Here is a 24,859-nt window from a genome sequence, read left to right as displayed (position 1 = left end):
ACTTAGAGATGGGAATACTGAGGCTCAGAGGTCAAATGATTTGTTCTAGGTCATAAATCTGATAAAATACAGAGATGGAATCTGAATTTAGGTGTGTGTGAATCTGCCTTTGTTCTTCCCAGCAGGACGCCTAAGCAGTGAGATTAAAAAGTACCGAGAATAAGCAAACAAGTCCAGTCTGGAACTTATACACCCAAATGCATATTATCCATGAAAGCTACTGTGAATAACACCATGAAGCATCTCTGGAGGGCCTCTTCAGAGCAAATTATCTATACCTCCTAGAATCAGTCATTTTAATATAGAGTCCCACTTGGTTTGACCAAAAATGCTATTATTAAACTTGGTCAACTATATTCTTTACCAGCATTTGCGCTGAGCCTCAAGGATGAAGAATCACTGAGGCTATTCCAAAAAAATGTGGCTCTGGATTCTAATTTCCAAAATGTTCTGAGCAATGTGAACATCCTTAGACTAAGAGAGACCCTGATAAGTAGATTTCTTTTAAGGAGACGTCATTACCCTACCTTCCGGTCTTACGTTGTAAGAAACAAAATTAAAAGGTAGCCAAAATGCTTTATAGTCATACATTCTAATTGAGTTGGAATGCTTAATACTTACCTGTTCACTCCTTTGGGACAAGTAATGAATGATTCACTCAAGTGTAAAGACTTGAGATGTAAATATCTCAATTGTTCTGTAACACCAAAAAGGAAGAGAGGCCACTAATTTCTGATTTTCACTGCAAAGCTGAATTGGTGTTGAATACAGATAGCAGTAGAGGCTTTACCTTAAAAAATTATTTATGATATGTTCTTGGGTTGACATATAAGGCCAACATGGTAAGAAGAAAACTCACTGTGAGAATGCATGCCCTATACCCATGAATCCTCTGCCAATAATGTAAATGTCTTTGAGCTGAGAATTCAAATTCTGAGTAAAGAGAGGTATCAAAACAAATATTTTAATGAAGATCATGTTATTCTTTTCTAAGAACTTAACATTAGTGTTATCAAGATATTGTAATTTTTAAGAACAAATTTCTGCATTTAAGAGAGGGTCACAAATCTTATTTATGGCATTTTGTCTCTTCTCCCAGACTTGGTAATTGTTGAATATTGACAGCAGTGATAAGCACTGCACAAACATATAGAAGGTGTGTTTATGTATTAGCAAATGGAAATATCTATATTGTTTAATCCTGGTTTAAAGCTTTAACATCAGAAGTTACTTTAGATTAAGGAGAAATTTTCCATTAAGAGTATTAAGTAACACTCTTCAAGCTGCCATTTAAAACAAACCAAATGAGAACATCTAGAAGTCAGCCTCTTGGAGTACTCCTATTGCCAGGCAAAATATTTATCATCCACTTTAAAATCAAGTACATTTGGATACAGGCCATAAAATATGGCTTTAACAAATAATAATAATAAAAAGACGTGGTTTGGATCCTGTATTTCCCACTTCAATTTCCATGTTATAAAAATGTTGGAAAAAACATTCACCTCTGCAGTTGTCTCATCAGTTGATTCAAAGCTTCTTGAAGGGGTGTCTGTTCTACTTCTAAAGTAAAGAAGAAAGGAAAAGAGCGTTTTAAAAAGGAAGATTCTAGAGAGTATTGTTTAGCTTATTTTCTTTCTATACATGACTTATCTCATACCCATCATTAAATATCTCAGAGAAATTCCATTTATCTTTCAAATATGGTAAAGTATGAGAATATCAAGTTTAAAACTGAAGCTAATTTAAAGCTCTTAAGCAGTGATATAAATAAGAAAACTTAAAAAAAAATTTAATTTAACAGCTTTTAAACTTTAACTTAAAAGCTAAAAACCCAGTCCCTTTCCCTGGCTACCATCTTTAAAATAATTTCAGCCTCCTCATTCAGGACAGTTAATTCAGAGTTATTCCAACCTTCTTGTTTGGCTAAAGAGCTTGCAAGAGGCTTCTCAGGAGGCAAGTCTAATCCTACAGGGGCCTGACACTGGAGGTCTTTTTCTGCCTCATTGTCCACGCGGTCCCGATCTCGCTTCTTTTTATCTTCCTAAATGGAACAAAGGGAGATAATTTAGAAATACTCCAGAATCAATACCTCTAAAACATATCATTTTAATTTCAGTGGAAAAAAAGAAGACACCACTGAAAAGATTATTAATAATGAAATCTTAATGTATTTTACTGCCAGCTACTGGAAAATGAGAGAATAATATGTTCATAAAGGGGAAAAAAAAAGTGCTTCTATATGGTAGAAACAACCAATTAGAAAAATAATACTATTCACAAAAGCAAGATAATATACCCAGGAGTAAATCTAATAAAAGATGAGCAATACCTTTTAGGAAAAATTATGAAACACTACTGAAAGGCCACTGTGGAAGATCTGAATAAAGGAGATATACCATGTTCATGAACTGAAAGACAGTCAATTTGCTCCAAAGTAATCTATAAATAAAATGTAATGCCTATCAAAATTGTAAGACAGGATTTTTCATGAAATTTGATAAGCCAATTGTATAATCTACCTTGAAGAGTGAGTCATCAAGAATATTCAGAACAGTTTTGAAAAAGGTCACAATAAAACGTCTTATCAGATATTAAGTATTTGTATAAAGTGATAATCAAGACAATGTGGGTCTGACACAGGGACAAACGGACCTATAGAACGTATCAAAGAGCCCAGAAACAGACCCATGCACATAGAAAAGTCTTCGATGTATCACAGATTGGCATTATAAATCAATGACAAAAGGGTAGTGCTGGGACAACTGGTTATCTACATTTAAAAAGAATATGAAATTAGATCTCCACCTCATACCACATGTAAAAGTAAATTTCAGATAAACTAGACTTAATTTTAAACTTGAGATAAAGTAAAAGAATCTTTATGACTCAAGAGGAGGGATTTTCTTATCTATAAAGCTAAAAGACTAGCCTATTGACTGAGAAACACAAATAACTCAAAGTATTAGCAAAGATTACATAAAGAGCACCTACAGATTCATGTAAAAAGGTAAATAACCCAATAGAAAATGGGTAAAGGGTATCATAAGTAATTCCCAGAAAAAAAACTGGAAATGTTAAGAAACTTGAAAACTAGCTTCAGGCTTCCTGGAACTCTGGGAATTATGAATTTAAAAACTGGAAGGCATTTCACATCTCTATGATTGGCAAAAATTAAAATGTCTAAAAATGTCAAGTTTTGATGAAAATGTGGAGAAATGGGGCTCTCATACCTTGCAGATGGGTGAGTAAATAGGTACAACCATTAGGAGAACAATAAACAATATCTAATGAAGCTGAAGCTACCTTTATCCTACTTCTCGGCTATTCTACTCCTGGGCATATACCCTAGAGAAACTTCCTTTCACAAGTGTACATGTACACATGTGGCAAGTTTATTCCAGGACTCTGTGAAATAGTGAAAAATTAGGAACAACCCGCTAAAAGGAAAATGGATTAATAAATTATGGCATATTTACATAGCAAGTAATATTAATAGCCTAAAGTTACACTGTATCAGCATGTATTATATTCAGAAACATAATTTCTGGAGGAAAAAGTTGAGAATTATTACAAGATTAGTTACGCAAGTTTTGAAAATATATTAGTGTATTTTACAAACGTATGCAGAAGGAGTAAAATTATAAAAACAAGTTTTCATGTGATGCACACCAAATTCATGGTCCTCTGTAGGGAATGAGGAAGAGGAATGGATTCTGGCAGGATACACAGAAAGCTTCATCTGTGTCTGTACTCTAATTTCTTAAAAAAAAACAAAACCCAAAAATACGAGCAAAAGGCAAAATGTTACGATTTGTTAAAGCTGAATGGTTGGTATCCAGGTGGTAGTTTTTGTTTAATTCTCTGTTCTTTGAATCTTAAAAATTAAATTTTATAGTAAAATTGTCCAAAAATGTCTATTTTATGCTCAAGATTCTCAATAGGATCTTAATTTTCTTGGCCTATGTCCAAATTTCTTGTTCTAGTATCTAGAGCAGTGGTTCTCAAAGTGTGGTTCCCAGACCAGCAACATCAGCATCATCTGGGAAATTGCTAGAAATGCAAACTCTGAGGTCTCATTATGGTTCTCAAGCTTCAGTGTGCATCAGAATCACCTGAAGGTCTTGTTAAAACACCAATGACGGGCTTCCCTGGTGGCACAGTGGTTGAGAGTCCACCTGCCGATGCAGGGGACATGGGTTCATGCCCGGGTCCGGGAAGATCCCACATGCCGCGGAGCGGCTGGGCCCGTGAGCCATGGTCACTGAGCCTGTGCGTCCGGAGCCTGTGCTCCGCAACGGGAGAGGCCACAACAGTGAGAGGTCCGCGTACCACCAAAAAACAAACAAAAAACAAAAACCAAACAAACAAAGAAAACACCAATGACTAGGCCCTGTCCCCAGAATTACCGATCCAGTAGGTCTAGAGTAGAGCCTCTGAATCTGCATTACTAACAAGTTTCTAGGCTATGTGGGTGTTGCCGGTGCAGTGATCACACTTTGAGTATCACTGATACAGAACTTCACATTCTATTCTCAGAGCCCAAAGCATCTAATACAGAATATATGACTGACTGAAGCTCCAGAGAACAATGTTATAAACTGTACTCATTGTGCACTTGATGTCAGTTTCCATTAAGTTGACTGCTATCTTTTTTATGGCCTCATATTTTGGAGCAGCAATTTTTTTTTTTTTTTTTTTTTTGTGGTACGCGGGCTTCTCACTGTTGTGGCCTCTCCCATTGCGGAGCACAGGCTCTGGACACGCAGGCTCAGCGGCCATGGCTCACGGGCCCAGCCGCTCCGCGGCATGTGGGATCTTCCCGGACCGGGGCACGAACCCGTGTCCCCTGCATCGGCAGGCGGACTCTCAACCACTGCGCCACCAGGGAAGCCCTGAGCAGCAATTTTTGACTCAGGAAAGTTTTGTATCTTTTCCCCAGAAAAACTAGTATGAATCTTTTATAGGTTGGCAGGTTTAGAACAACTGTTCAATGGAAAAAAGACCCTCAGAGACAAGATCTCTTCCTATTAAACATAAATTGTGGATAGAGGACAGCCTGAAAAGGCAGTAAGCACTCTCCTAGGTGGAAAGAACTAAGGCCATAGTACAAGAAGTCTGGAGTAGGGGTTGGCAAACTTTTTTTTTTTGGGTGAACGGCCAGGTAGCATAATTTATGCTTTGTGGTCCATAATGTCTGTCGCAACTACTAACCTTTGCTGGTATAGCAAGAAAGCAGCCACAGACAATATGTAAATGAATGGGTGTGGCTATGTTCTAATAAAACTTTATTTATAGAATCAGGTGGTGCTTGCTCTAGTTTGCTGACACGTGGTCTAGAGGCTCAAGTTCTTGCTCTAGCTTCATCCTTAACACACTCTGACCTTCTTAGGCACTCGTTTACTCTCACTAGGCCTCTTTATCACCTGCAAGATAGAGATTCAACTGTTGATTCTTATTTTAGAGTTTATGAGATGATGAAATGACCATGAAACAGAAAAGCTGAAAAAGTACCAAAGGAAGGTATAATGCCTATGTACTACCCCTATCTGGTAACTTTATCTAGTTAGACTGGTCTACAGTGACCACTTTACTATTTGGTATGGCAAGAGAATACTGCCTTCTGGGCCAGAGTCCAAAAGAAAAAAAGAATATAAAAAACATATACTTGGAAACTACCCTAAAGTGAAAGGAGATATTGTAACATGTTATTGCCAGACTAGATATTAGGAGATCTAGCTTCTAATTTACCAGAATGTAAACCTGAACAAGTTATTCCACTGTTTTAGTCTTTGTTTTACCTGTAAAACAAGAGGCTCTGATCTCTATAGTTCTCTCTCCACCTAACATTCTGATTCCTACCTTCCAATTTTTTTTTTTATGATTTCAAAATACTATAGAACCCTACTGTTAACGTCACTTGTAATAGATAACGTAAAACCGGAAGTTAACACAGTTCTGGTTAAGAGCGGTTTATTTTTCTAATTACATAGAGAAAACTGAACAAAAATACTAAAGCCATTTAACTTCAGGTAGGAGGGTTTATAATTTCAGTTTATAAAATGGGTTCAAATTCTGGCTTTGCCACTTATTAGCTATGAGATCATGGATCAAGTACATAATTTTTGTGGGGGGACTAATTTCCTCATCCCTAAAATAGACACAACAATACCTACCTTAGAAGAGTGTTTTGAGGATTAAATAAGATAGTGTATGTGAATGTTTAGCACAGTGCCTACCTAGCACATGGTGAATACTCATTCATTCATGCATTCAATAAATAAATGAGGTTCTACTGTGTGGATATTTACTGGTGGATAAACAAACACAGCCCTGCCCTTAGGAAGCCAACAGGGTAAAAAGCCACAGACATCAAACAACTTAGTAAAAGAAACCCAAACAGATTGTAAGGAGAGGATAACTGTTGGGTGAATCTAATTTAGACTGGAGAAGTATGGGAAGGCTTCTATGAAGAAGTAACATCCGAGTTGAGACCTGAAGGAGAGAAAATTTAGCCAGGTTGGGGGTGGGAACAGAATTCCAGGGAGAGTAAATATCCTGTGTGTATGAAGGTCTGAGGCAGGAGAGAAAAACAGTGGCTATTTCCATAACTACAAACACATTGCATTTATGTCAGACTAGATTCTAATTTTATCCATGACTCAATGGCAAGTTATTTTATTAATTCATAACACCTCTGAAGTAAATCTTTGCTCATATTATTAATATTATAACACTCATTGCATGTCATAGACACATGTGCCTCTTTGTGGAGTTCCTGGTGGGCAGAGGCCCAAGTCTTATTCAGCTCTGTACCCCCAAGCTCAATAATGCCTAATACATAATATTTGTAGAATTAATTAATCACAAGAGACAGCGTGAAATGGTAACGTGAAAGCATGAGAAGTAACAGCTGAAGTTCTAGGTACTATCCTTCACATTGGTCACTTTTGTAGGAGACGTATACATACATAGATATCTATGTCTATATTCAAATAATGCTTCCAGTGTACAAAGCAATTTCAGAACTTTGCTTTGTTTAACAGCTGATTTTAGAATTCAACTGAAAAAATCAGTTTTATTACTTTGAAGCTACACCTCATCTTTGGCCCTCCGTTGCATATGCCACATAATTTAGCTCTTACCTCTATGATGCTTTCCCCTACTTCCCCAAGGCATAATGAGAAACACTTTCCTCTGGACTCCCAGAACACTTTATTCATACCTCTATTAGAACTTACCAGGCCATGAAGTTTATTTATCCTTTTGTGTCTGATTTCCCAGCCCAACTTTGAGCTCCTGCAGAGTAGGAACTATATTTTATTTATCATTTGAGTCCAGTGCATCATAGGTTTCTGGTAGATATTTGTTGAATAAACAAAAAAATAAATAATCCTTCTATCAGAGGACCAACACTACTCTTATGCCCTTAGTCAGAGTCCTTTCTTCTCTGGGAAGATCTTCTGTGATTAAGAGGACCACCTCAGAGGGCTTCCCTGGTGGCGCAGTGGTTGAGAATCCGCCTGTCAAGGCAGAGGACACGGGTTCGAGCCCTGGTCCGGGAAGATCCCACATGACGCGGAGCACCTAAGCTTGTGCGCCACAGCTACTGAGCCTGCGCTCTAGAGCCCACAAGCCACAACTACTGAAGCCCGTAAGCCTAGAGCTGTGCCAGCAACAAGAGAAGCCACTGCAATGAGAAGCCTGCGCACCACAACGAAGAGTAGCCCTTGCTTGCTGCAACTAGAGAAAGCCTGCGCGCAGCAATGAAGACGCAATGCAGCCAAAAAAATAAATAAATAAATTTATTTAAAAAAAAAAAAAGAAAGAGGACCACCTCAGGAGGGAACAGCAAAATGGGAAAAAGCGGAGAGGATTTTCTGCCAGCCCAAATAAGCCATAGCAGCCCTGAGACCTTGGGTATGGCAGATTCATACAAAAGAAGTCAATGAATTGTGTTTTGAGAGAATTCCCACATTGCTCAACAATTACAGTCATTCATTTCTCCTCTCTAGTTGTAAGCTACTTTACAGTTAACTCAGCAACAAAATGAGATACTAACAGTACCTACCCCATAAAGCTATTAAGTATTAAAATAGTAAATATAAAGAAGTCAGAACAATGCCTAGCTTATAGTAAACACTCAAATGTTAGTTTTTATGAGTATGTATGCCCCTTGGGACCTAGTATAGTGTTTAATAAAAACAGGAATTTATTGTATATGAATAAGTTTTAAATTTTCATTAAAAGTCTTACTTACACTGGGACTTCCCTGGTGTCCAGTGGTTAAGACACCACGCTTCCACTGTAGGGGACGCGGGTTCGATCCCTGGTCGGGGAACTAAGATCCCACATTCCACATGCCGCCCGGCGCGGCCGAAAAAGTAAATAAATAAAAATTTAAAAGTTTTACTTAATTTGAAAAGATATATGCACTCCTATGTTCAGTGCAGCATTATTTATAACAGCCAAGATATGGAAACAATCTGAGTGCCTATCAATGGACGAATGGAAAAAAAAGGATGCATATATACACACACGCGTGTGTGTATATATACATATGTATACATACACGATGAAATATTACTCAGCCATAAAAAAAGACGAAATCTTGCCATTTGCAACAATATGGATGGACCTTGAGGATATTATGCTAAGTGAAACAAGTCAGATGGAGAAAGACAAATATTGTTATGAGTCCACCCATATGTGGAATACAAAAAACAAACAAGAAAACAAAATAAATGAACAAATCAAACAAAAAAACCCTGAACACATAGATACAAAGCACAGAGTAGTGGTTACCAGAGGGGAACGGGAGGAGGGTGAAATGGGTAAAAAGAATCAACTGTATGGTGATGGATGGAAACTAAACTTTTGGTGGTGGGCATGCTGTACTGTATACAAAAGTAGAAATATAATGCTGTACACATGAAACTGATATAATGTTATAAACTAATGTTACATCAATAAAAAATAAATTAATAAAACAAAATTTTACTTAACTCTAGCATTGTGAATAATATCCTATATATTTAATGCTCATGATTTTTAAAAATTTAAAGAAAAACACCTGTCATTTTATTCTGATAACATCCCTAGCAACGGGACTAGCCTAACTTCTTTGAGCATCTAAACCTGAAGCTGACTCGCAAAGTTGTTAAGACAGAATTCGGGTTAGGATTATGCTTTTCTGAAGAACAGGTCTGAGTTTCAATGAAAGAATTTAGACCTCTCATCTGAGCTACTTCAATAAAAAGCCTTCTAAGTAGGTCTCCTTACACCCAGTCTCTACTCTCTTCAGTATCTGCTAGATACTGTTAACAGATTACCATTACTAAGGCTCAACATTTTATCATTCTTCCACTCAGAAAGTTTCTCTCTACTGCTTACATATTCAAGTTCAAACTCCCTACTCTGCCATCTCAACTGCCTCTCAGATCTTATCCCATACTCCTCTTCACGTATTCTGTGCTTCAAAAACAGAACTACTTTATGTCCCTTGTACACACCCTCACATTTGCCCACTTTCATGCTATTGTTCTTAGTTCTCCACACGGTGTGCAAGCTTCCTTGCTTCTGCAGTAATGTACCATTCTGTTCAGGTATCAGCTTCTCAAGTCAGCATATAAATGAAAAGTGGGTTGTCAGGTTACCTTTGAAAATATCTGAAGTAGCCCATCAAGTATAATACTCACGGCTTTATACATATGATCCTTTAATAGTATGATATGAACAGAATATTTCTACTGTACTACAGTAATAGCTCAGAATACACAGTTGACCCCATGTTGGCTGCAGTGTTAACATCACTGTACTCTGATTTCTGAAGACTAGAGTTATGCCAGCAGGCAAATACTTTGCCACCTGCTTGGCATTCAAATGTTTAAGAAAAAAAAAAGCCAACACACTTCGGTGTTGTGCAGATTATGGTATGATTAAAACTAAAGCATGGGGACTTCCCTGGCAGTCCAGTGGTTAAGACATCGCCTTCCAATGCAGGGCGTATGGGTTCGATCCCTGGTCAGGGAGCTAAGATCCCACATGCCTCGTGGCCAAAAAAACAAAACATAAAACAGAAGCAATATTGTAAAAAATTCAATAAAGACGTTAAAAAATGGTCCACATCAAAAAAATCTTAACAAAACAAAAAACCACCCCCCCCCCAAAAAAAAAAACAAAAAACTAAAGCATGGTGTGCTTTTAATGCTGTGGCTGGTATTAAATACCACTGCTCTACAGGGAGAAACAATACTGATCCTATCTGTTGGGGCATTTTAAACTAGTACAATCAGAGCCTTCCTACTCAAAAGAAGAATATTACTTAACTTTATATGACATCTTTGAGAAATTACAGGGTTTTGTGTTGTAAACATCTGTGCTTTCCCAAAACTTTATCTTCTCCTTATTTTCCTAAGTAAAAGATTCCTGATTTTTATTAAGATTTAATGCCCCCAACCCTTTCCCTAAACTAAAAGACATTTCCCAGCCTCCCTAGCAGCAAGGGTGGCTAAGTGATTAAGTTCTGGCTAATGAAATATAAGCAGAAGTTATGAATGCCTTTTAGAAAAACACTTTAAAAGGGAAAGGACATGTTTTATCTTTTTCTTGTGCCCTTCCCCCTTCCTGCTACATGAACTAACAGAAGAGTCACCAGTCCCTCAGAACCACACATACTCTAGCCCCTTTCAGGCCCACAGGTGTCACATGGCTGACTTTCCCCAAGAAAAGACCAGAAGCAACTGCTGTTCCTAAAACTCCCTGGAGATCCAGAGTACAGCTCAGAGAAAGGTGTCCTTCTGGAGTCTCCCTAGCAAAGGAACCCCTCTTCCCCCTCCCCAGTCCAGCCTGGAGAAAAGAGATAACCCAAACAGGCTCTACAGAACCAGTGACACCCCAGAAGTATCCCACAGTCCCTAGCCCTGAGTCCTGGGGAAGTGGGACCTTGGGCAAATTCATTTCAATTCTGAGTTTCCACTTTACCTTCTGTACAATGGAAATCATCCACCTCCCTGCCCTACTTTGGGTGTTATTTCCAAATGAAACTGTGGATGCGAAAGCATGTTAATTTGCAATGAAATAAAAATATATAGGTGGCTAATGATACTTAGAGCCACCGCCAAGAAAGGGCAGAGGGGGAGACTTCCAGGAACCTATCCTGAAGATATCCTTATAAAAGTATACAAAGCGATGTGAACAATGAGGTTCAATGCAGTATTATTTGTAACATTCACAAGTTATATAAAATAAAATATGGTACAGTAATATAACCAAATACAATGTAGTTAATAAAAAGATGAGATAATTGATAAAACAAGAAAAGAGGAATAGGAGTATATCAGCTGGCATAATGGTAGAAACTGCCAGAACTAAACCCAGAAGTGGTTAAAAGGGGTTCAACTTCCAGTTCAATGAGATGATGGCGGGAAAAAAGAGTAAAGAAGAGACGACAGTGGGTGAAAGATATCAACACACTTGGGAGATGAAAGGCAAGTGGAGGAGTCTGCAGATCAGAGAAGATACCTCCTGCATGCAAGGAGGGAGACACCTCTGAGAAAAGTTCTAACCCCAGAAACCTGGAAAAGCACAAAACTTTGGCAGCTCCCAATCAAAATGATCAGGTCTCTGTTTAGTGATGCCCACAGTGAAGTCCATCAGCTGACAAACTTTGTCTAGGCACAAAGCATATAATCAGCCTTTTTGTGCTTCACATTTAAATACAAATAGATTACAAACGCTCAACAGATAACTAAATGATGCTTTTAACACAAAAGGAAGAGACCAGATAAAATGAAGAACTTGAGGGGAAATAGAGACAGTGCAAGGAACAAAAAAAAAAACTTAGAAGAAAAATATCAAAAAAACTCATCAATTAATATTTCAGAGAAATAAAAGATCCTGCATGTAAAAACAAGAACAGGATGTTATTAAAACAAGGACAGTTAGAAAACGTGAAGAAGTTCTTGGAAATTCAAAATACAAGGTGTGAAATAAAATTCAAGAGCAGAGCCAGAAGACAAAGTTTAGGAACTCTCTTTGAAGGTAGAACACAAAGAACAAAGAGGAAAAAGAGGAGAAAAAAACATAAGAAAATTAGAGAATCAGTCCAGAAGTCCAACATCTAAATGGCAGGGGTTCTAGAAAGAGAGAAGAGAGAGAACGGAGGGAAGGAAGCTATCACAGAAATACTTCAAGCAAACATCTCAGACCTGAAGGCAAGAATATCCGTTGTGCAACAGACTACTGAAGATAAAGGGGAAGATTCTAAACATTTTGAGAGAGCACATACTGGTCATGTACAAAGGACTAAGTATCAGAAGGCAACAGACTTCTCAACAGCAAATCTAGAAGCCAGAAAACAACACGCAATGCTTTCAAAATTCTGGGAGAAAGTAATTTCCAATTTGGAGTTCCATGCTGAGTCAAACCATCAATCTACATGAGGAGAGTATATGGGAGTAGAATAAAGATGTTCAAACATGTAAGAACTTACAAAAATCTACCTCCTATGAATGCTTTCTTAGGAAGTTCGTAGAGTTAAGACTCCACCAGAACAAAGGAGTAAATCAAGAAGAAGACATGGGATCCAGAAAGAATGCAAAGGAGGCCTAGAGAACAGCTAGTCCAGGTTAGAGCAGGAGGGGACAGAGGGCTGCAAGATGGATGTTTCCAAAAAAGGGAAAGTGTCTGACCATGTGAAAAACAGAAATCAGATGGGTTTTACAAATCTGTTAGAAGTTTGGGAAGAATTAGTACATGATAACTAAACAAACGAAAGCAATTAATTAACTGGTCAAGATCAGATCTGTATTTGTATATTCCATTTGTCTCCAGTGAAGAATAATTAGAAATAAACACTGAATATTGAGCTGTATCTACACTGGGAGAATGCAGGAAGGGAAATTGGGGGCGTGGAGCAATATAAGGATGCTAATTTAAATTCTCATCTTTTGCAACAGGATGTCAGTAAAAGATGTACACATAAATCAGTAAACAGCAATATAAACCTACATTTAGAAATGGAGATAAACATCCAAAGAAAAAAAAAGTTTGGGAAGTAAAACTCCAGGATGGAGCAGGACACCGCTTTTATGTTAAAAGCCTTGTAGTACTCTTTACATTTTTTTTAATGTAATTTTTTTCAATTGGAGTATAACTGCTTTACAATGCTGTGTTAGTTTCTGCTGTACAACGGAGTGACTCAGCTATATGTATATATATATCCCCTCCCTCCCCCCCTTCCCCCCATCTAGGTCATCACAGAGCAACAAGCTGAGCTCCCTGTACCGCAGGTTCCCCCTAGCTATCTATTTCACACATGGTAGTGTATGTATGTCAAACCTACTCATGAATTACCTTACTCCTAACAGTAAATAATTTTAAAAAAACGAAACAAAACTTGTTACCTCTGAAGAGGAAGATTAAATGAGGTACCTGAGTGAGCAAAACTTTTTCCCTTCCATTTTGTTCACTTCTGTATTACTTGAATTTCTTTAAAAAAAACATCATAGGCATATATGGCTTTTATAGTTTAGGGGAAAAAAACATTAGACAGTTCTATATATTGTCGCAATCTAGACAAAGGCAATAAACACTGGGGCAGAAAGGCATATAATTAAGAAATTCCAAAAAGAGAATCTCTAAGATTTAGTGACTTACCCATGTGTTTAATCACATGGACTAGAACATTTCTGTTGTATATATAAATATAAAAAAATTATAAAACTAAACCTACAGAAATCTAGCTTCAAGATCCAGTAACTGATTCAACAAGTCACTTCGTGACAGGTTAAATTTGGGAAGTGCCGAAGAAGTCTAGGACAATTCCAGGTATGTATGTGATCATCCTTGGAAGGAAAGTTAATTATTACTACTATTTATATAGAGATGGCAGCTACTTTCTTTTTTACGTTCTATTAGCTACAAATGGTTAAGAAAATGCTTATTTTCATCACTGGTGTCATATGCCTTAAAGGTCTCTGATCAAATTATCTCATCAATAGACTCAAACTTTGTTCTAAAATATGAAAGTTGTTCATTATGAATTTGGCATTATAGTATTTATTTCAGAACAAAACTTGAATCCCAATAGATCCCATTTACTTTTTTTTTTTTTTTTTTTTTTTTTTGGCGGTACGCGGGCCTCTCACTGTTTTGGTCTCTCCCGTTGCGGAGCACAGGCTCCGGACGCGCAGGCTCAGCGGCCATGGCTCACGGGCCCAGCCGCTCCGCGGCATGTGGGATCTTCCCGGACCGGGGCACGAACCCATGTCCCCTGCATCGGCAGGCGGACTCCCAACCACTGCGCCACCAGGGAAGCCCCCCATTTACTTTTGAAATGACTATTTTCCACAAACCTCGAACACTGGGGCTTTCTTGAGCATGACTTTTACCTTTCCTAGATGGTAGGAAGCAGCTCCTGAAAATCAGGACTTAGCTGCTCACTCACCTGATGTGTGAGTACAACTAAGAGTATAATTAAAGACAGAGTTGTTGAAACTCAGATGATTCATGTTTCTATTCTGCCCTAATCCTGCTCAAGACAAGTCCGATTTTACAAGCGTTTCAGCATCTCACTAGACACAAAGAAAATAAAGCAAGGTTGACAGCGGGAGGCGGCAACCCTCAGAAACTGGTACCACCTGCAAAGCTGAAGCAACGCAACGACCTTTACCTTTATTCGTCTCCGTTTTCTCCCCTTTTCCTCCCCTGGAACCTGCTTCTCTCCTTTCTTTCTCTTTTTCCGCTTTCGGTCCTTGTGTTTGTCATGATCGTTTTTGTCTTCTAAGAGGCTGGAGTCGTGCCCGGAGCTGCCCGTGGAGAGTTCGGTGACTTCGTTCCCTCCCACTTTGAGGACCAGCTTCAAGGGCTTCTCTACATACTCTTAAATGAAAGGAAAGGGCTTCAATTAAAGGAGGCCCTCGCGGGGCAGTATCCACAACGAAGAGTGACCGCTGGACGGGAGAGAAGGAGGCGCACAGGCCGAGGCGGCCCGGGGCACGCAGTGGGCGCCCCACAAAGCACCTGTTGAATGACGGGCACTCGCCAAGTGGACGCCCCGAACGTTCCCGGGCCGCCTCACACCTCTCAACAAGAGACCCGCCCGGACCGGGGGTCCCGGGTTCGAATGCCGCCCTAGCCTGGGTCTGCGCGGCTCAGACGGGTCGCGTCCCCTTCGCGGGTCCGGTCCTGCCCGCGGGAGGCGTGGCCCCCGGCCCGCCTCGAACGCTCGAGGGTAGTCTCGAAGGCACGAAAACCCCACCGAGCCGCCGCGGGCTCGCCACCCTCCACCGCGGCCCACTCCTTACCCTCGTATAGGTGTTTGTCCGACTTGTGCTTCTTGTGCTTCTTGCCCATGTCGGACCGGGCCCCGGTGCCCGCCCCCCTCGCCAGGCCCAGGCCGTGCGGCGCCGCTTCCGGTCCGGGCCAGGCGAGCGGAGGGCGGGAGCGGGGCCCACGAGACCCCGCGCCTCGAGGCAGGGGTACGGCGTGCGCCGAACGGCGCGAGGCCTCTCACGGAGAGACCCAGCAGCGCCCGAGCGCGCGAGACCCAGCCGGAGCCCGAGAGCGGCTGCGGATCGGCGAGCGGCCGGCGGAGGCGGGAGAGAGGGCCTGCCGCGCGCGCAGAGAGCGGCCGGCTGCGCGTGGCGGCCCCTGGCGGCTGGAGGTAGCGCTGCAGCCTGCGGCCCGGGGGCGGAGTCCGGCCCGGGGGCGGGGCCAGGGTGGGATCCACCGCTCTGAAACTCTCTTTTATCTCCGTCACTCTCCCTTCCTTCCTCTTCATCTCTCTCTCTTTCTTGCCTCCCTTGATGCCTTCCCTCCCTCCCTCCCTCCTCCTCGCCCCCTCCTTCCTTTCTTCCTTTTTCTTTTCATCACCCTTCCTCCTTTCCTGAATCCTCCCTTTTTTCCCACTTTCCCTAGCTTCTATCTTCCCTTTAACAGTATTTGTTGAACCCTGTACTGGATGCCAGATCCAGCAAATCCAGCACCTTGGTAACTGAAGGATTGTAACTTAAAAAACAACAACAACAGAAAACTTATGTGATGATATGTCAAGGCCTCCAAGACCTTAATTAAAACAACATCAACGAAGTATGGAGCAGAGTGTATTGGTAAGATGCATGTATGGAAATAAATGTCATCTGGATTAAAAGGCTGTGATGGATACACAAGAACTGTTAACAGTGGTTATCTCAGGTGAATAGGACTGGAGGTGGAGTGGATTGGTTTAGTTTTATGCTTCTCTGTACGGCTTGAAAAGTTTCTCATGTGCATGTTTAATTTTTTTGAAATAAAAAGAAAGAAAATTTAGAAATTAGATTGAAAAAATGTTGAAAATATATCTGGATCCACACCAAGTGGGGGTCCAGACTAACACTATTGCTCTGTAGATGGATGTCCACTCCTCAATCCTGTTTTAAGCCCTTCTTCTCATTCACTTTTATCCTTAGATGCTGAGCCTTACTGGTGAGATGAATTATTCACATTTTTGCTCACTGGCATTTACCTGAATAAAATGTTAAGGTGTGTTTAAGATAGCACATCAGGGATTATGGCTGCAGGGAAACAAAATGATGTTGATATTTTTCTACATGACAACCTTGTAAGGTAGGAAGGGCAGAAATATTCTTATTCCCACTTTACAGATGAGGAAATGGATACCCAGAGAAATTAAGTAAGTTGCCAGCAGTAGAGCCAGGCTTCAAATCCAGGTTTTCTGAATCTGAATCATAAGCTTGTGAACCTGATGAAGGAGGTCTTGATTGTCTCTACCTTTAGAGTTACAGTGCCCTGTTTGCTTTCAGATAAACCTATAATCACAGTTTGCTCTCAAGAAAGGAGCTGACATTAATCATTTATACTTGAGTAAGAGTTTGGACCTTGGGATTACTTCTCCCAGGAAGATCTGTAGCTTTAACTTGAACTGCAGTGGTGAAATGGTAGACTTGTAATTCAGAGCCCTGTGGTTGGATAATGACAGAAATCCAGTTTGAATTATTTCAAGTAAATAAAGAAGATGTATTGGGTCACATGTCCAGGAAGGACAGGAGTAAAAGTCGCCTGAAGAAAGATGGGAACCAGGGATTTGATGCTGTGACGTCTCTCTCTCTTTCTTTGTCTCATCCCTTGGGCTCCATTTTTTTGGGCTCCAGTTTTTTCCCCCTACATGGCTGAAAACACTGTTACCAGCAGCTGTATCCTGACTAATTGGGAAACAGGTCTCTTTCTTCCCTATCAGCTTCACCCAGGAAAAAATTTCAGGGGAGGGCTCTGACTGGCTTGGCTTGGGTCACATGTTTTATAGGCAAGGGAATGGGAGATTCATCCAGCTTGGATACCAAGTGATCCAGCTTGGATACCAAGTCCACCCCTATGGCCAAGAGGAGTTAAGAGTCTATGACTGGCAGTCCCCACCAGACCCCAGTGATTAGTCAGTGAAGATGAGGTTCCTTTAGAGGAGGGGAGCTGCTTTTTCACAAAGGCTAAGAGTTTGTGTCTGTTAGCTCTCTGTAACACGCCTCTCTGTCATCTGTGAGGTGGATATCAGAGTGGAGCAGGAGAGGTGTTGGCGAAGGGAACCTCTGTTGCTCTGAAATCAAGCCACCAAAGCCCCCTAAGTATAGAGCAAAGCTTGGTTTCAGCTTTTCAACTACTGGCTATAACTGTTTTTGCTTTAAGGAGAACTGCTATGCCAGCTCCCCTTATGGGTCTGGCCTCACTCCAGGCTGAACCTGTGAGTTTTACGGCCTTCTCCTCATCACCCAGTATGCTCCCCCAGGGCAGGGTTTGGTCTGGGGAGCACAGGACCTTTGTGTCCATAGCACCCAGCACAGTGACCACTACTCTGCAAAGGCCCCTCAGAACTAGCTTACTCTGTGTGTGTGTGTGTGTGTGTGTGTGTGTGTGTGTGTGTGGTGTCTTCCCTCTGAGCGCCCTGTGATGGAGGGAAAGGGTCCAGTTAACTCATTTACATTAGGGAGTTAGTAATTTCCCTCCTTTTCTCAACAGAGATCTTACCTAGGTCCCAAAGTATTCCCAGCAGTGAAAAGTGAGTAAGAACCTGAAGCAGAGAGCACGTCACAGAAAAAAGTTCCTGGGGGATAGAAACCTCAGCTCATCTACTTTTTTATTCCCAGCCCAAGGATAGTGCCTGGCACCTAAAAGGCACCAGAAAATTCTAGTTGAAGTGAACATTGTAGAGGCAGGCAGAGTCTAAAATGACCCCTAAAAATTCCTGCCTCCTGGTGTCACTTCCTCCAATTGACCGTGGACTGGCCTAGAGACTTACTTCTGACCACAGAATATGGCAAAAGTGATGAGATGTCACTTCTGTGATCTGGTTCCAGAAGATTGTGGCTTTCGTCTTGTTAGCCGGCTCTGTTGTCTTCTTGGCTTGCACGCTTCGGTGAAGCAAGCTGTCATTTTGGATAGGCTCACGTGCAAGGAATGGAGGGCAGCCTCTAACCAACACCCCCAAGAGCTGAGGCTGTCAGTCCAGCAGCCCTTGAGCCATTGGTCCTGCCAACAACCACCCGAGCTTCAAAGTGAATCCTTCCTCAGTGGAGCATTCAGATGAGACCTCTGCCCTGGCTCACACCTTGATTACAGACTTGGAGAGACCCCAAAGCAGAAGACCCAGGGAGACTACGCTCAGACTCATGACCCACAGGAGCTGTAAGAGAATAAACGTATGTTTACTTAAACCACCAAGTCGTCGTGTAATTTGTTATATGGTATTTGTATAAAAAGTTTACACAAATAAGCCTTCTGAGCCTCTTACGTATGTCAATAAGAAGGACTGAAATGACAGAAACTGAGCAATTGCCTGTGCAGGGGACTTGGCTGGAGTGTTGCCCACGCTGCCATCTCCTTTCAACCTCTTCTAGGTGGGTGAGAAGAGCACTCTTATCCCTGTCCCACAGGTGAGGAAACTGAGGCCTGCAGAAGTCAGGTGGTTTATGCGAGGTCACACAGCTTGCCTGTCTGGGATCTGAATCCTTGTCTGCCTACCTCCAAACCCCACATTCTCACCATTAGGTCACACTGCTCTTCAAAAAGAGGGTCAGATAATCTCCAAAGTCCCTTCCTGCATGTTTGGAGTAGCGTTAGATGAAAACAATTCCAGAAGAAGATGCATATACTCACATAAACGTGTAGAAATGGATGTTTGTGCCTTGAAAAGGATCAGAAGGTAAGTTGAAGAACGGAAATAGTTTTGCTGTTATGGAACAAGGGGAAGTTGACCAATAAAAGGTGACTGCTTGGGCTTCCCTGGCGGCGCAGTGGTTGAGAGTCCGCCTGCCGATACAGGGGTTACGGGTTCGTGCCCCAGTCCGGGAGGATCCCACATGCTGCGGAGCGGCTGGGCCCATGAGCCATGGCCACTGAGCCTGCGCGTCCGGAGCCTGTGCTCCGCAATGGGAGAGGCCACAGCAGTGAGAGACCCGCACACCGCAAAAAAAAAAAAAAAAAGACTGCTTGACTTGATGGACCAGCTCTCTAATGACCAAACTTCAGTTGTTTTTTTTTTTAGTATTTATTTATTTTTTTGGCTGCGTCGGGTCTTAGTTGTGGTATGTGGGCTCTTTCCTTGTGGTGCGAGGGCTTCTGTCTAGTTGTGGCAAACAGGCTCTGGAGCGCGCGGGCTTAGTTGCCCTGCGGCATGTGGGAATCTTAGTTCCCCGACCAGGGATCGAACCCCCGTCCCCTGCATTGGAAGGGGGATGCTTAACCACTGGACCACCAGGGAAGTCCCCAAACTTCAGGTTTTATGAGACCTGTGTAGGGACCTGGTTCTGACCTGGGCTGCAAGGGGAGGCTCCTTGCCAGCAGCTGGTCACCCCTCATAAGGAGAGGGAGCTTCTCTCTCGTGCATCCTTATTGGTGGAAAAGGAGGAGCACAGTGGGAGAGGACAAGTCTGGCTCTGTACCTTGCTTAGTCCCACCCAGCACCTTCCTACATCTGTGGGCCTCTGTCACTTCCCTTGCAGCCTGGTTTGCTGCACCTCCGTCGTGGAGGCTGAATGGATGCTTTCTCTTTCCAAGGTGGACTGGCCTGATGCATTTCACCAGATTCCTAGAACACAGCCCCTGATGCTTTGGGCATGAATAACTGCTGTGACGCCTGTTGAGCATCTGCTGTGCACTCACCAGCCTGGACCCTTCCTCAGTGTCCTCCCTGCAACACCCAGAGGAGGAGATAGCGTGTCCATCTTACAGAGGCAGCATCAGGACCAGACAGGAGCCATCTATGTTACACAGCTAGAGGGTGGAAGTCAGAATCAAAACACCGAGAGTGAGGCCTGGTGTAGAGTAAGTGCTCAGTAAATGTCAGCTGCTAGCATTAATTTTTTTAAATAAATTTATTTATTTATTTACTTTTGGCTGCATTGGGTCTTCATTGCTGCGTGCAGGCTTTCTCTAGTTGCGGCTAGTGGTGGCTACTCTGTTGTGTGTGCGGGCTTCTCATTGTGGTGGCTTCTCTTGTTGCGGAGCACGGGCTCTAGGCGTGTGGGCTCCAGTAGTTGTGGCCCACAGGCTCAGTAGTTGTGGCTCACAGGCTCAGTAGTTGTGGCTCGTGGGCTCTAGAGCACAGGCTCAGTAGTTTTGGCGCATGGGCTTAGTGGCTCCGCAGCCTGTGGGATCTTCCTGGACCAGGGCTCGAACCCGTGTCCCCTGTATTGGCAGGCGGATTCTTAACCACTGCGCCACCAGGGAAGTGCTAATTTTAAAATATTCTATGATGCTTTAAAAACGTGATTCAGATAATGTCACTCTCCTGCTCAAAACTGTCTCGTGCCTCTCCATCTTCCTCAGAGTCAAAGCCAAACCCTTACCTTGGCTTTCAGGGCCTGATCTGGCCTCATTATCTCTCCAGCCCCACTTCTTGCCCCTGTCACCGTGGCTGGGCCACACCGGCCTCCTCACTTGTTCTGACACACCCAGGACCACAGCCTCTGCTCTTCCCTGTGCCTGGAATGCTCTCCCCTCAGCTCCTGGCCTGGCTCCTGCCCTCAGGCCATCCTGGGCTCCAGGGTGACTGCCTCAGCAGGCTTCTGACTCCTCAGCCCCCCATGGCTTTGCTCCTCTTTGTGGAGTTACGTGTCAGTTACCTGTCTGTGTGCGCCTTTGTCCACTCTCCCCACTGGACTCCCAGCTCCTTGGGGACAGGGACTGGGTCTGTCTCCCTTACACTGTGTCCTCTGCACCTAGCACAGTGCCAGGCTCAGCGCAGGCCCTCAAATATTTGTTGGATGAAGGAATGAATAATTACCACTGTTTTGTGAGATGATTCCCCCGTCTCTGTCCTCCCCGAGGGTCTTTTAGTTGGGGACAGGAGGTAACTGGTGGCCTCTGGGGGAGTCTGAGAATGAGGAGGGGGAGAGAGGCACTGGGGAAGGCTGGCCACTGGGGGGTGTGGCATTCCCAGGAAATGGCCTCTGACCGGCTCTCTCAGGCCCAGGCCTCTCTGCAGCTGCCCAGTGGGCCTGAGGCCGGGGCAGGCCAGGCCCTGAGCAGACTCATTACCTTGAGGTGTGCCAGGCTCCCACCACAGCTGGGCCTTCTTTCTGACCTTGGCGCCTCTGTGGAGAGGGCGCCCTGGGACACAGCTGATGTCCCAGACACCTGGCCCTGGGATAGAGTGTGGTCTCCCTTGGTTGGGACAGTTCTGGGAGAGCTGGTGGGGACCCTTTACAGGAATCCCCTTATAGCTGCCAGATGAAAAAGGCTTACTGGGAGCCGACCCCCTGATCTAGACACACTGAAAGGCCTGAACATCAGGGGCTCCCACGACCTTCCCCTCTGCCCTGCTGTGTTCCCCAAAGCCCCCTAATGCAGCAGTGAGGCAGGGCAAAGATCTCCCATGACCAGTTGTCCTCAGGCTACTACTTCTTCTCTTGTCTTCCTTTGTCTGAGCCTCAGTTTTCTCCTGTGAGGAATGGGCAGAACCTGCCCTGTGCTGCCTGTGTTGTTGGCCTGAGGGTCAGGGTAAGTGAAAAGGCTTCTTGCACAGTGAAAGCCTTCCCAAGTAAATATAATGGAGCAGGAAACTGCTGTTCTCCCAGATGCTCTGGGGGTGCCCTGCACTCTGTTCCCAGGGGAAAAGGGGGAGGTGGCATTTCCCGAGCCCAGACCCCCAGCAGCTGGAGCATGTGCCCCAGTTTGGCAGCAGGGATGGGCCTACCTGGCACCAGCCTGTTTGTGCTGCTGGGAGAGCCCCAGAGGGGGCCGAGGCTGGGTCGATGAGCAGCTCTTTGGGGATGCAGCGGCCTGAGGTGATTCGCTGTGACAGGCTGTCGATGGTGCAGCTTCCAGGGTTGTTCATGAGGCCCCAGCCACCTGCCTCTGAGTGAACAAAAGAGAGGTGGCAGATGACAGCTGTCCATGTAGATATCCTGGGCTGCCTCTGCCCTTGTGGCCTCGGAGCCGCTTGCTCAAGTGCAGTAAGTCCAAGCCACGGTGCCCATTGCAGACAACCGCAAAGTCATTTGGACTCAGATTCTGCCATGATAAAGATAAACCTGGAGCCCTCGATCAAATAGGAAACATGAGTTAATCTTTGCGAAGGGTGTAAGGTTTCTGTCCTGATTCATTTTTTTACATATGGATGTTCAGTTGTTCCAGGACCATTTGTTGAAAAGATTCTTTTCTCCATTTATACTGCCTTTACTCCTGTTAGTAGATTATATTTATGGGCATCTATTTCTGTGTTATCAATTCTGTTCCACCGATCTATTTGTCTGTACTTTCATCAACACCACACTGTCTTGATTACTGTGGCTTTATAGTAAGTCTTGAAGTTGAGTAGTGTGTCTTCCAACTATTTTTTTAAAATTATTTATTTATTTATTTTGGCTGTGTTGGGTCTTAGCTGCAGCATGTGGGATCTTTCGTTGCAGCGTTTGGGCTTCTCTCTAGTTGTGGCTTGCGTGTTTTCTCTGTCTCGTTGTGGCGTGCAGGCTCCAGGGCTCTGTAGTTGTGGCGTGCAGGCTCCAGGGCTCTGTAGTTGTGGAGTGCGGGTTCCAGAGCGTGTGGGCTCTGTAGTTTGCAGCATGCAGGCTCCCTAGTTGAAGCACGTGAGCTCAGTAGTTGTGGCGTGAGGGCTTAGTTGGCCCACAGCATGCGGGATCTTAGTTCCCTGACCAGGGATTGAACATGCATCTCCTGCATTGGAAGGTGGATTCTGGTCCAGTAGTAACTGGACCACCAGGGAGGGCTCTGTGTGTTTTCCAGCTTTGTTCTTCTTTAGTATTGTGTTGGCTACTCTGGGTCTTTTGCCTCTCCATATAAACTTTAGAATCAGTTTGTCAATATCCACAAAATAATTTGCTGCAATTTTGACTGGGATTGCATTGAATCTATACATCAAGTTGGGAACAACTGACATCTTGATAATATTGAGTCTTCCTATCTGTGAACATGGAATATCTCTCCATTTATTTAGTTCTTTTTTGATCCCTTTCATCAGAGTTTTGTAGTTTTCCTCATATGGGTCTTGTACATATTTTGTTAGATTTATACCTAAGTAGTTCATTTTTCTAGGGGCAGTGCTAGTATAAATGGTATTGTGTTTTTAATTTCAAATTCCACTTGTTCATTGATAGTATATAGGAAAAGGATTGCCTTTTATGTATTGACCTTAATTCCTGCAACCTGCTATGATCACTTATTAGTTCCAGCTTTTTAAACAATTCTTTCAGATTTTCTACACAGATGATCATGTAATCTGTGAACAAAGACAATTTCTTCTTCCAAATCTGTATTTTCTTGTCTTGTCTTGTTGCGTTGGTTAGAATTTCCAGTATAATGTTGAAAAGGAGTGGTGAGAAGGGACATCCTTGCCTCGTACCTGATCTTAGAGGGAAAGCTTCGAGTTTCTCACCATTAGGTATGATGTTAGCTGTAGATTTTTTTGGTAGCTGTTCTTTTTTTTTTTTTTTTTTGCGGTACGTGGGCCTCTCACTGTTGTGGCCTCTCCCGTTGCAGAGCATAGGCTCCGGACGCGCAGGCTCAGCGGCCGTGGCTCACGGGCCCAGCTGCTCCATGGCATGTGGGATCTTCCCGGACCGGGGCACGAACCCGTGTCCCCTGCATCGGCAGGTGGACTCTCAACCACTGCGCACCAGGGAAGCCCCTTATAATGTTTTTGACTGGTGTTGGTATTGGGCTAATGCTGGCCTCATAGAATGAGTTAGGAAATATTCCCTCTGCTTCTATCCTCTAAAAGAGATTATAGAGAATTTGTATATTTTCTTTCTTAAATTTCTGGTAGATTTCAGCAGTGAACCCATTTGGGCCCGATGCTTTCTCTTTTGGAAGGTTATTAATTATTGATTCAATTTCTTTAATAGATATGGACCTATTCAGATTGTCTATTTCTTCTTTTGTGAGTTTGGCAAATTTCATCTTTCAAGCAATTGGTCCATTTCATCCAGGTTATCAGGTTTGTGGGCATATAGTTGTACATTGTATTCCTTTATTATCCTTTTAATGCCTGTACAAGCTGTAACGATATCCCCTCTTTCATTCCTTTTTTGTTTTTTTTAAATTAACTTTTATTGGAGTATAGGTGCTCTACAATATTATGTTTCTACTGTACAGCAAAATGAATCAGCCATACATATACATATTCCCCTCTTTTTTGGATTTCTTTCCCATTTAGGTCACCACAGTACATTAAGTAGAGTTCCCTGTGCTATACAGTATGTTCTCATTAGTTATCTATTTTATACATAGTATCAATAGTGTATATGTGTCAATCCCAATCTCCCAATTCCTCCCACCCCCCCCTTTCATTTCTGACACTGGTAATTTATGTCTCTTTTTTTCTTAGCCTGACTAGAGGCTTATTGATTTT

The 24,859-nt window shown here is 42.8% G+C and overlaps 1 protein-coding gene across 3 annotated transcripts in view; it reads right to left on the bottom strand.

The window, feature by feature from the left end:
- The window catches only part of BRD7 (bromodomain containing 7), a 38,428-nt gene extending 22,821 nt beyond the window's left edge, over positions 1-15,607 (bottom strand). For all 3 annotated transcript variants that reach the window (XM_029208229.1, XM_029208221.1, XM_029208212.1), the window contains exons 1-4: positions 15,309-15,607; positions 14,675-14,883; positions 1,915-2,044; positions 1,506-1,563 (exon numbers count right to left, since the gene is read on the bottom strand). In XM_029208229.1, coding sequence (XP_029064062.1) covers positions 1,506-1,563; positions 1,915-2,044; positions 14,675-14,883; positions 15,309-15,357 — 446 coding nt within the window. In that variant the 5' untranslated portion in view covers positions 15,358-15,607. The remainder of the gene's footprint in view (positions 1-1,505; positions 1,564-1,914; positions 2,045-14,674; positions 14,884-15,308) is intronic.
- Between the last annotated feature and the right edge of the window lie 9,252 nt (positions 15,608-24,859).

The sequence above is a fragment of the Monodon monoceros genome, unplaced genomic scaffold (assembly GCF_005190385.1).
Source record: "Monodon monoceros isolate NGI ecotype Baffin Bay Population unplaced genomic scaffold, NGI_Narwhal_1 Super_Scaffold_10, whole genome shotgun sequence".
Classification (NCBI taxonomy): Eukaryota; Metazoa; Chordata; class Mammalia; order Artiodactyla; family Monodontidae; genus Monodon; species Monodon monoceros.
The sequence above is the reverse complement of the archived record's forward strand: the minus strand, read 5'-3'. Positions and strand labels throughout refer to the sequence as shown.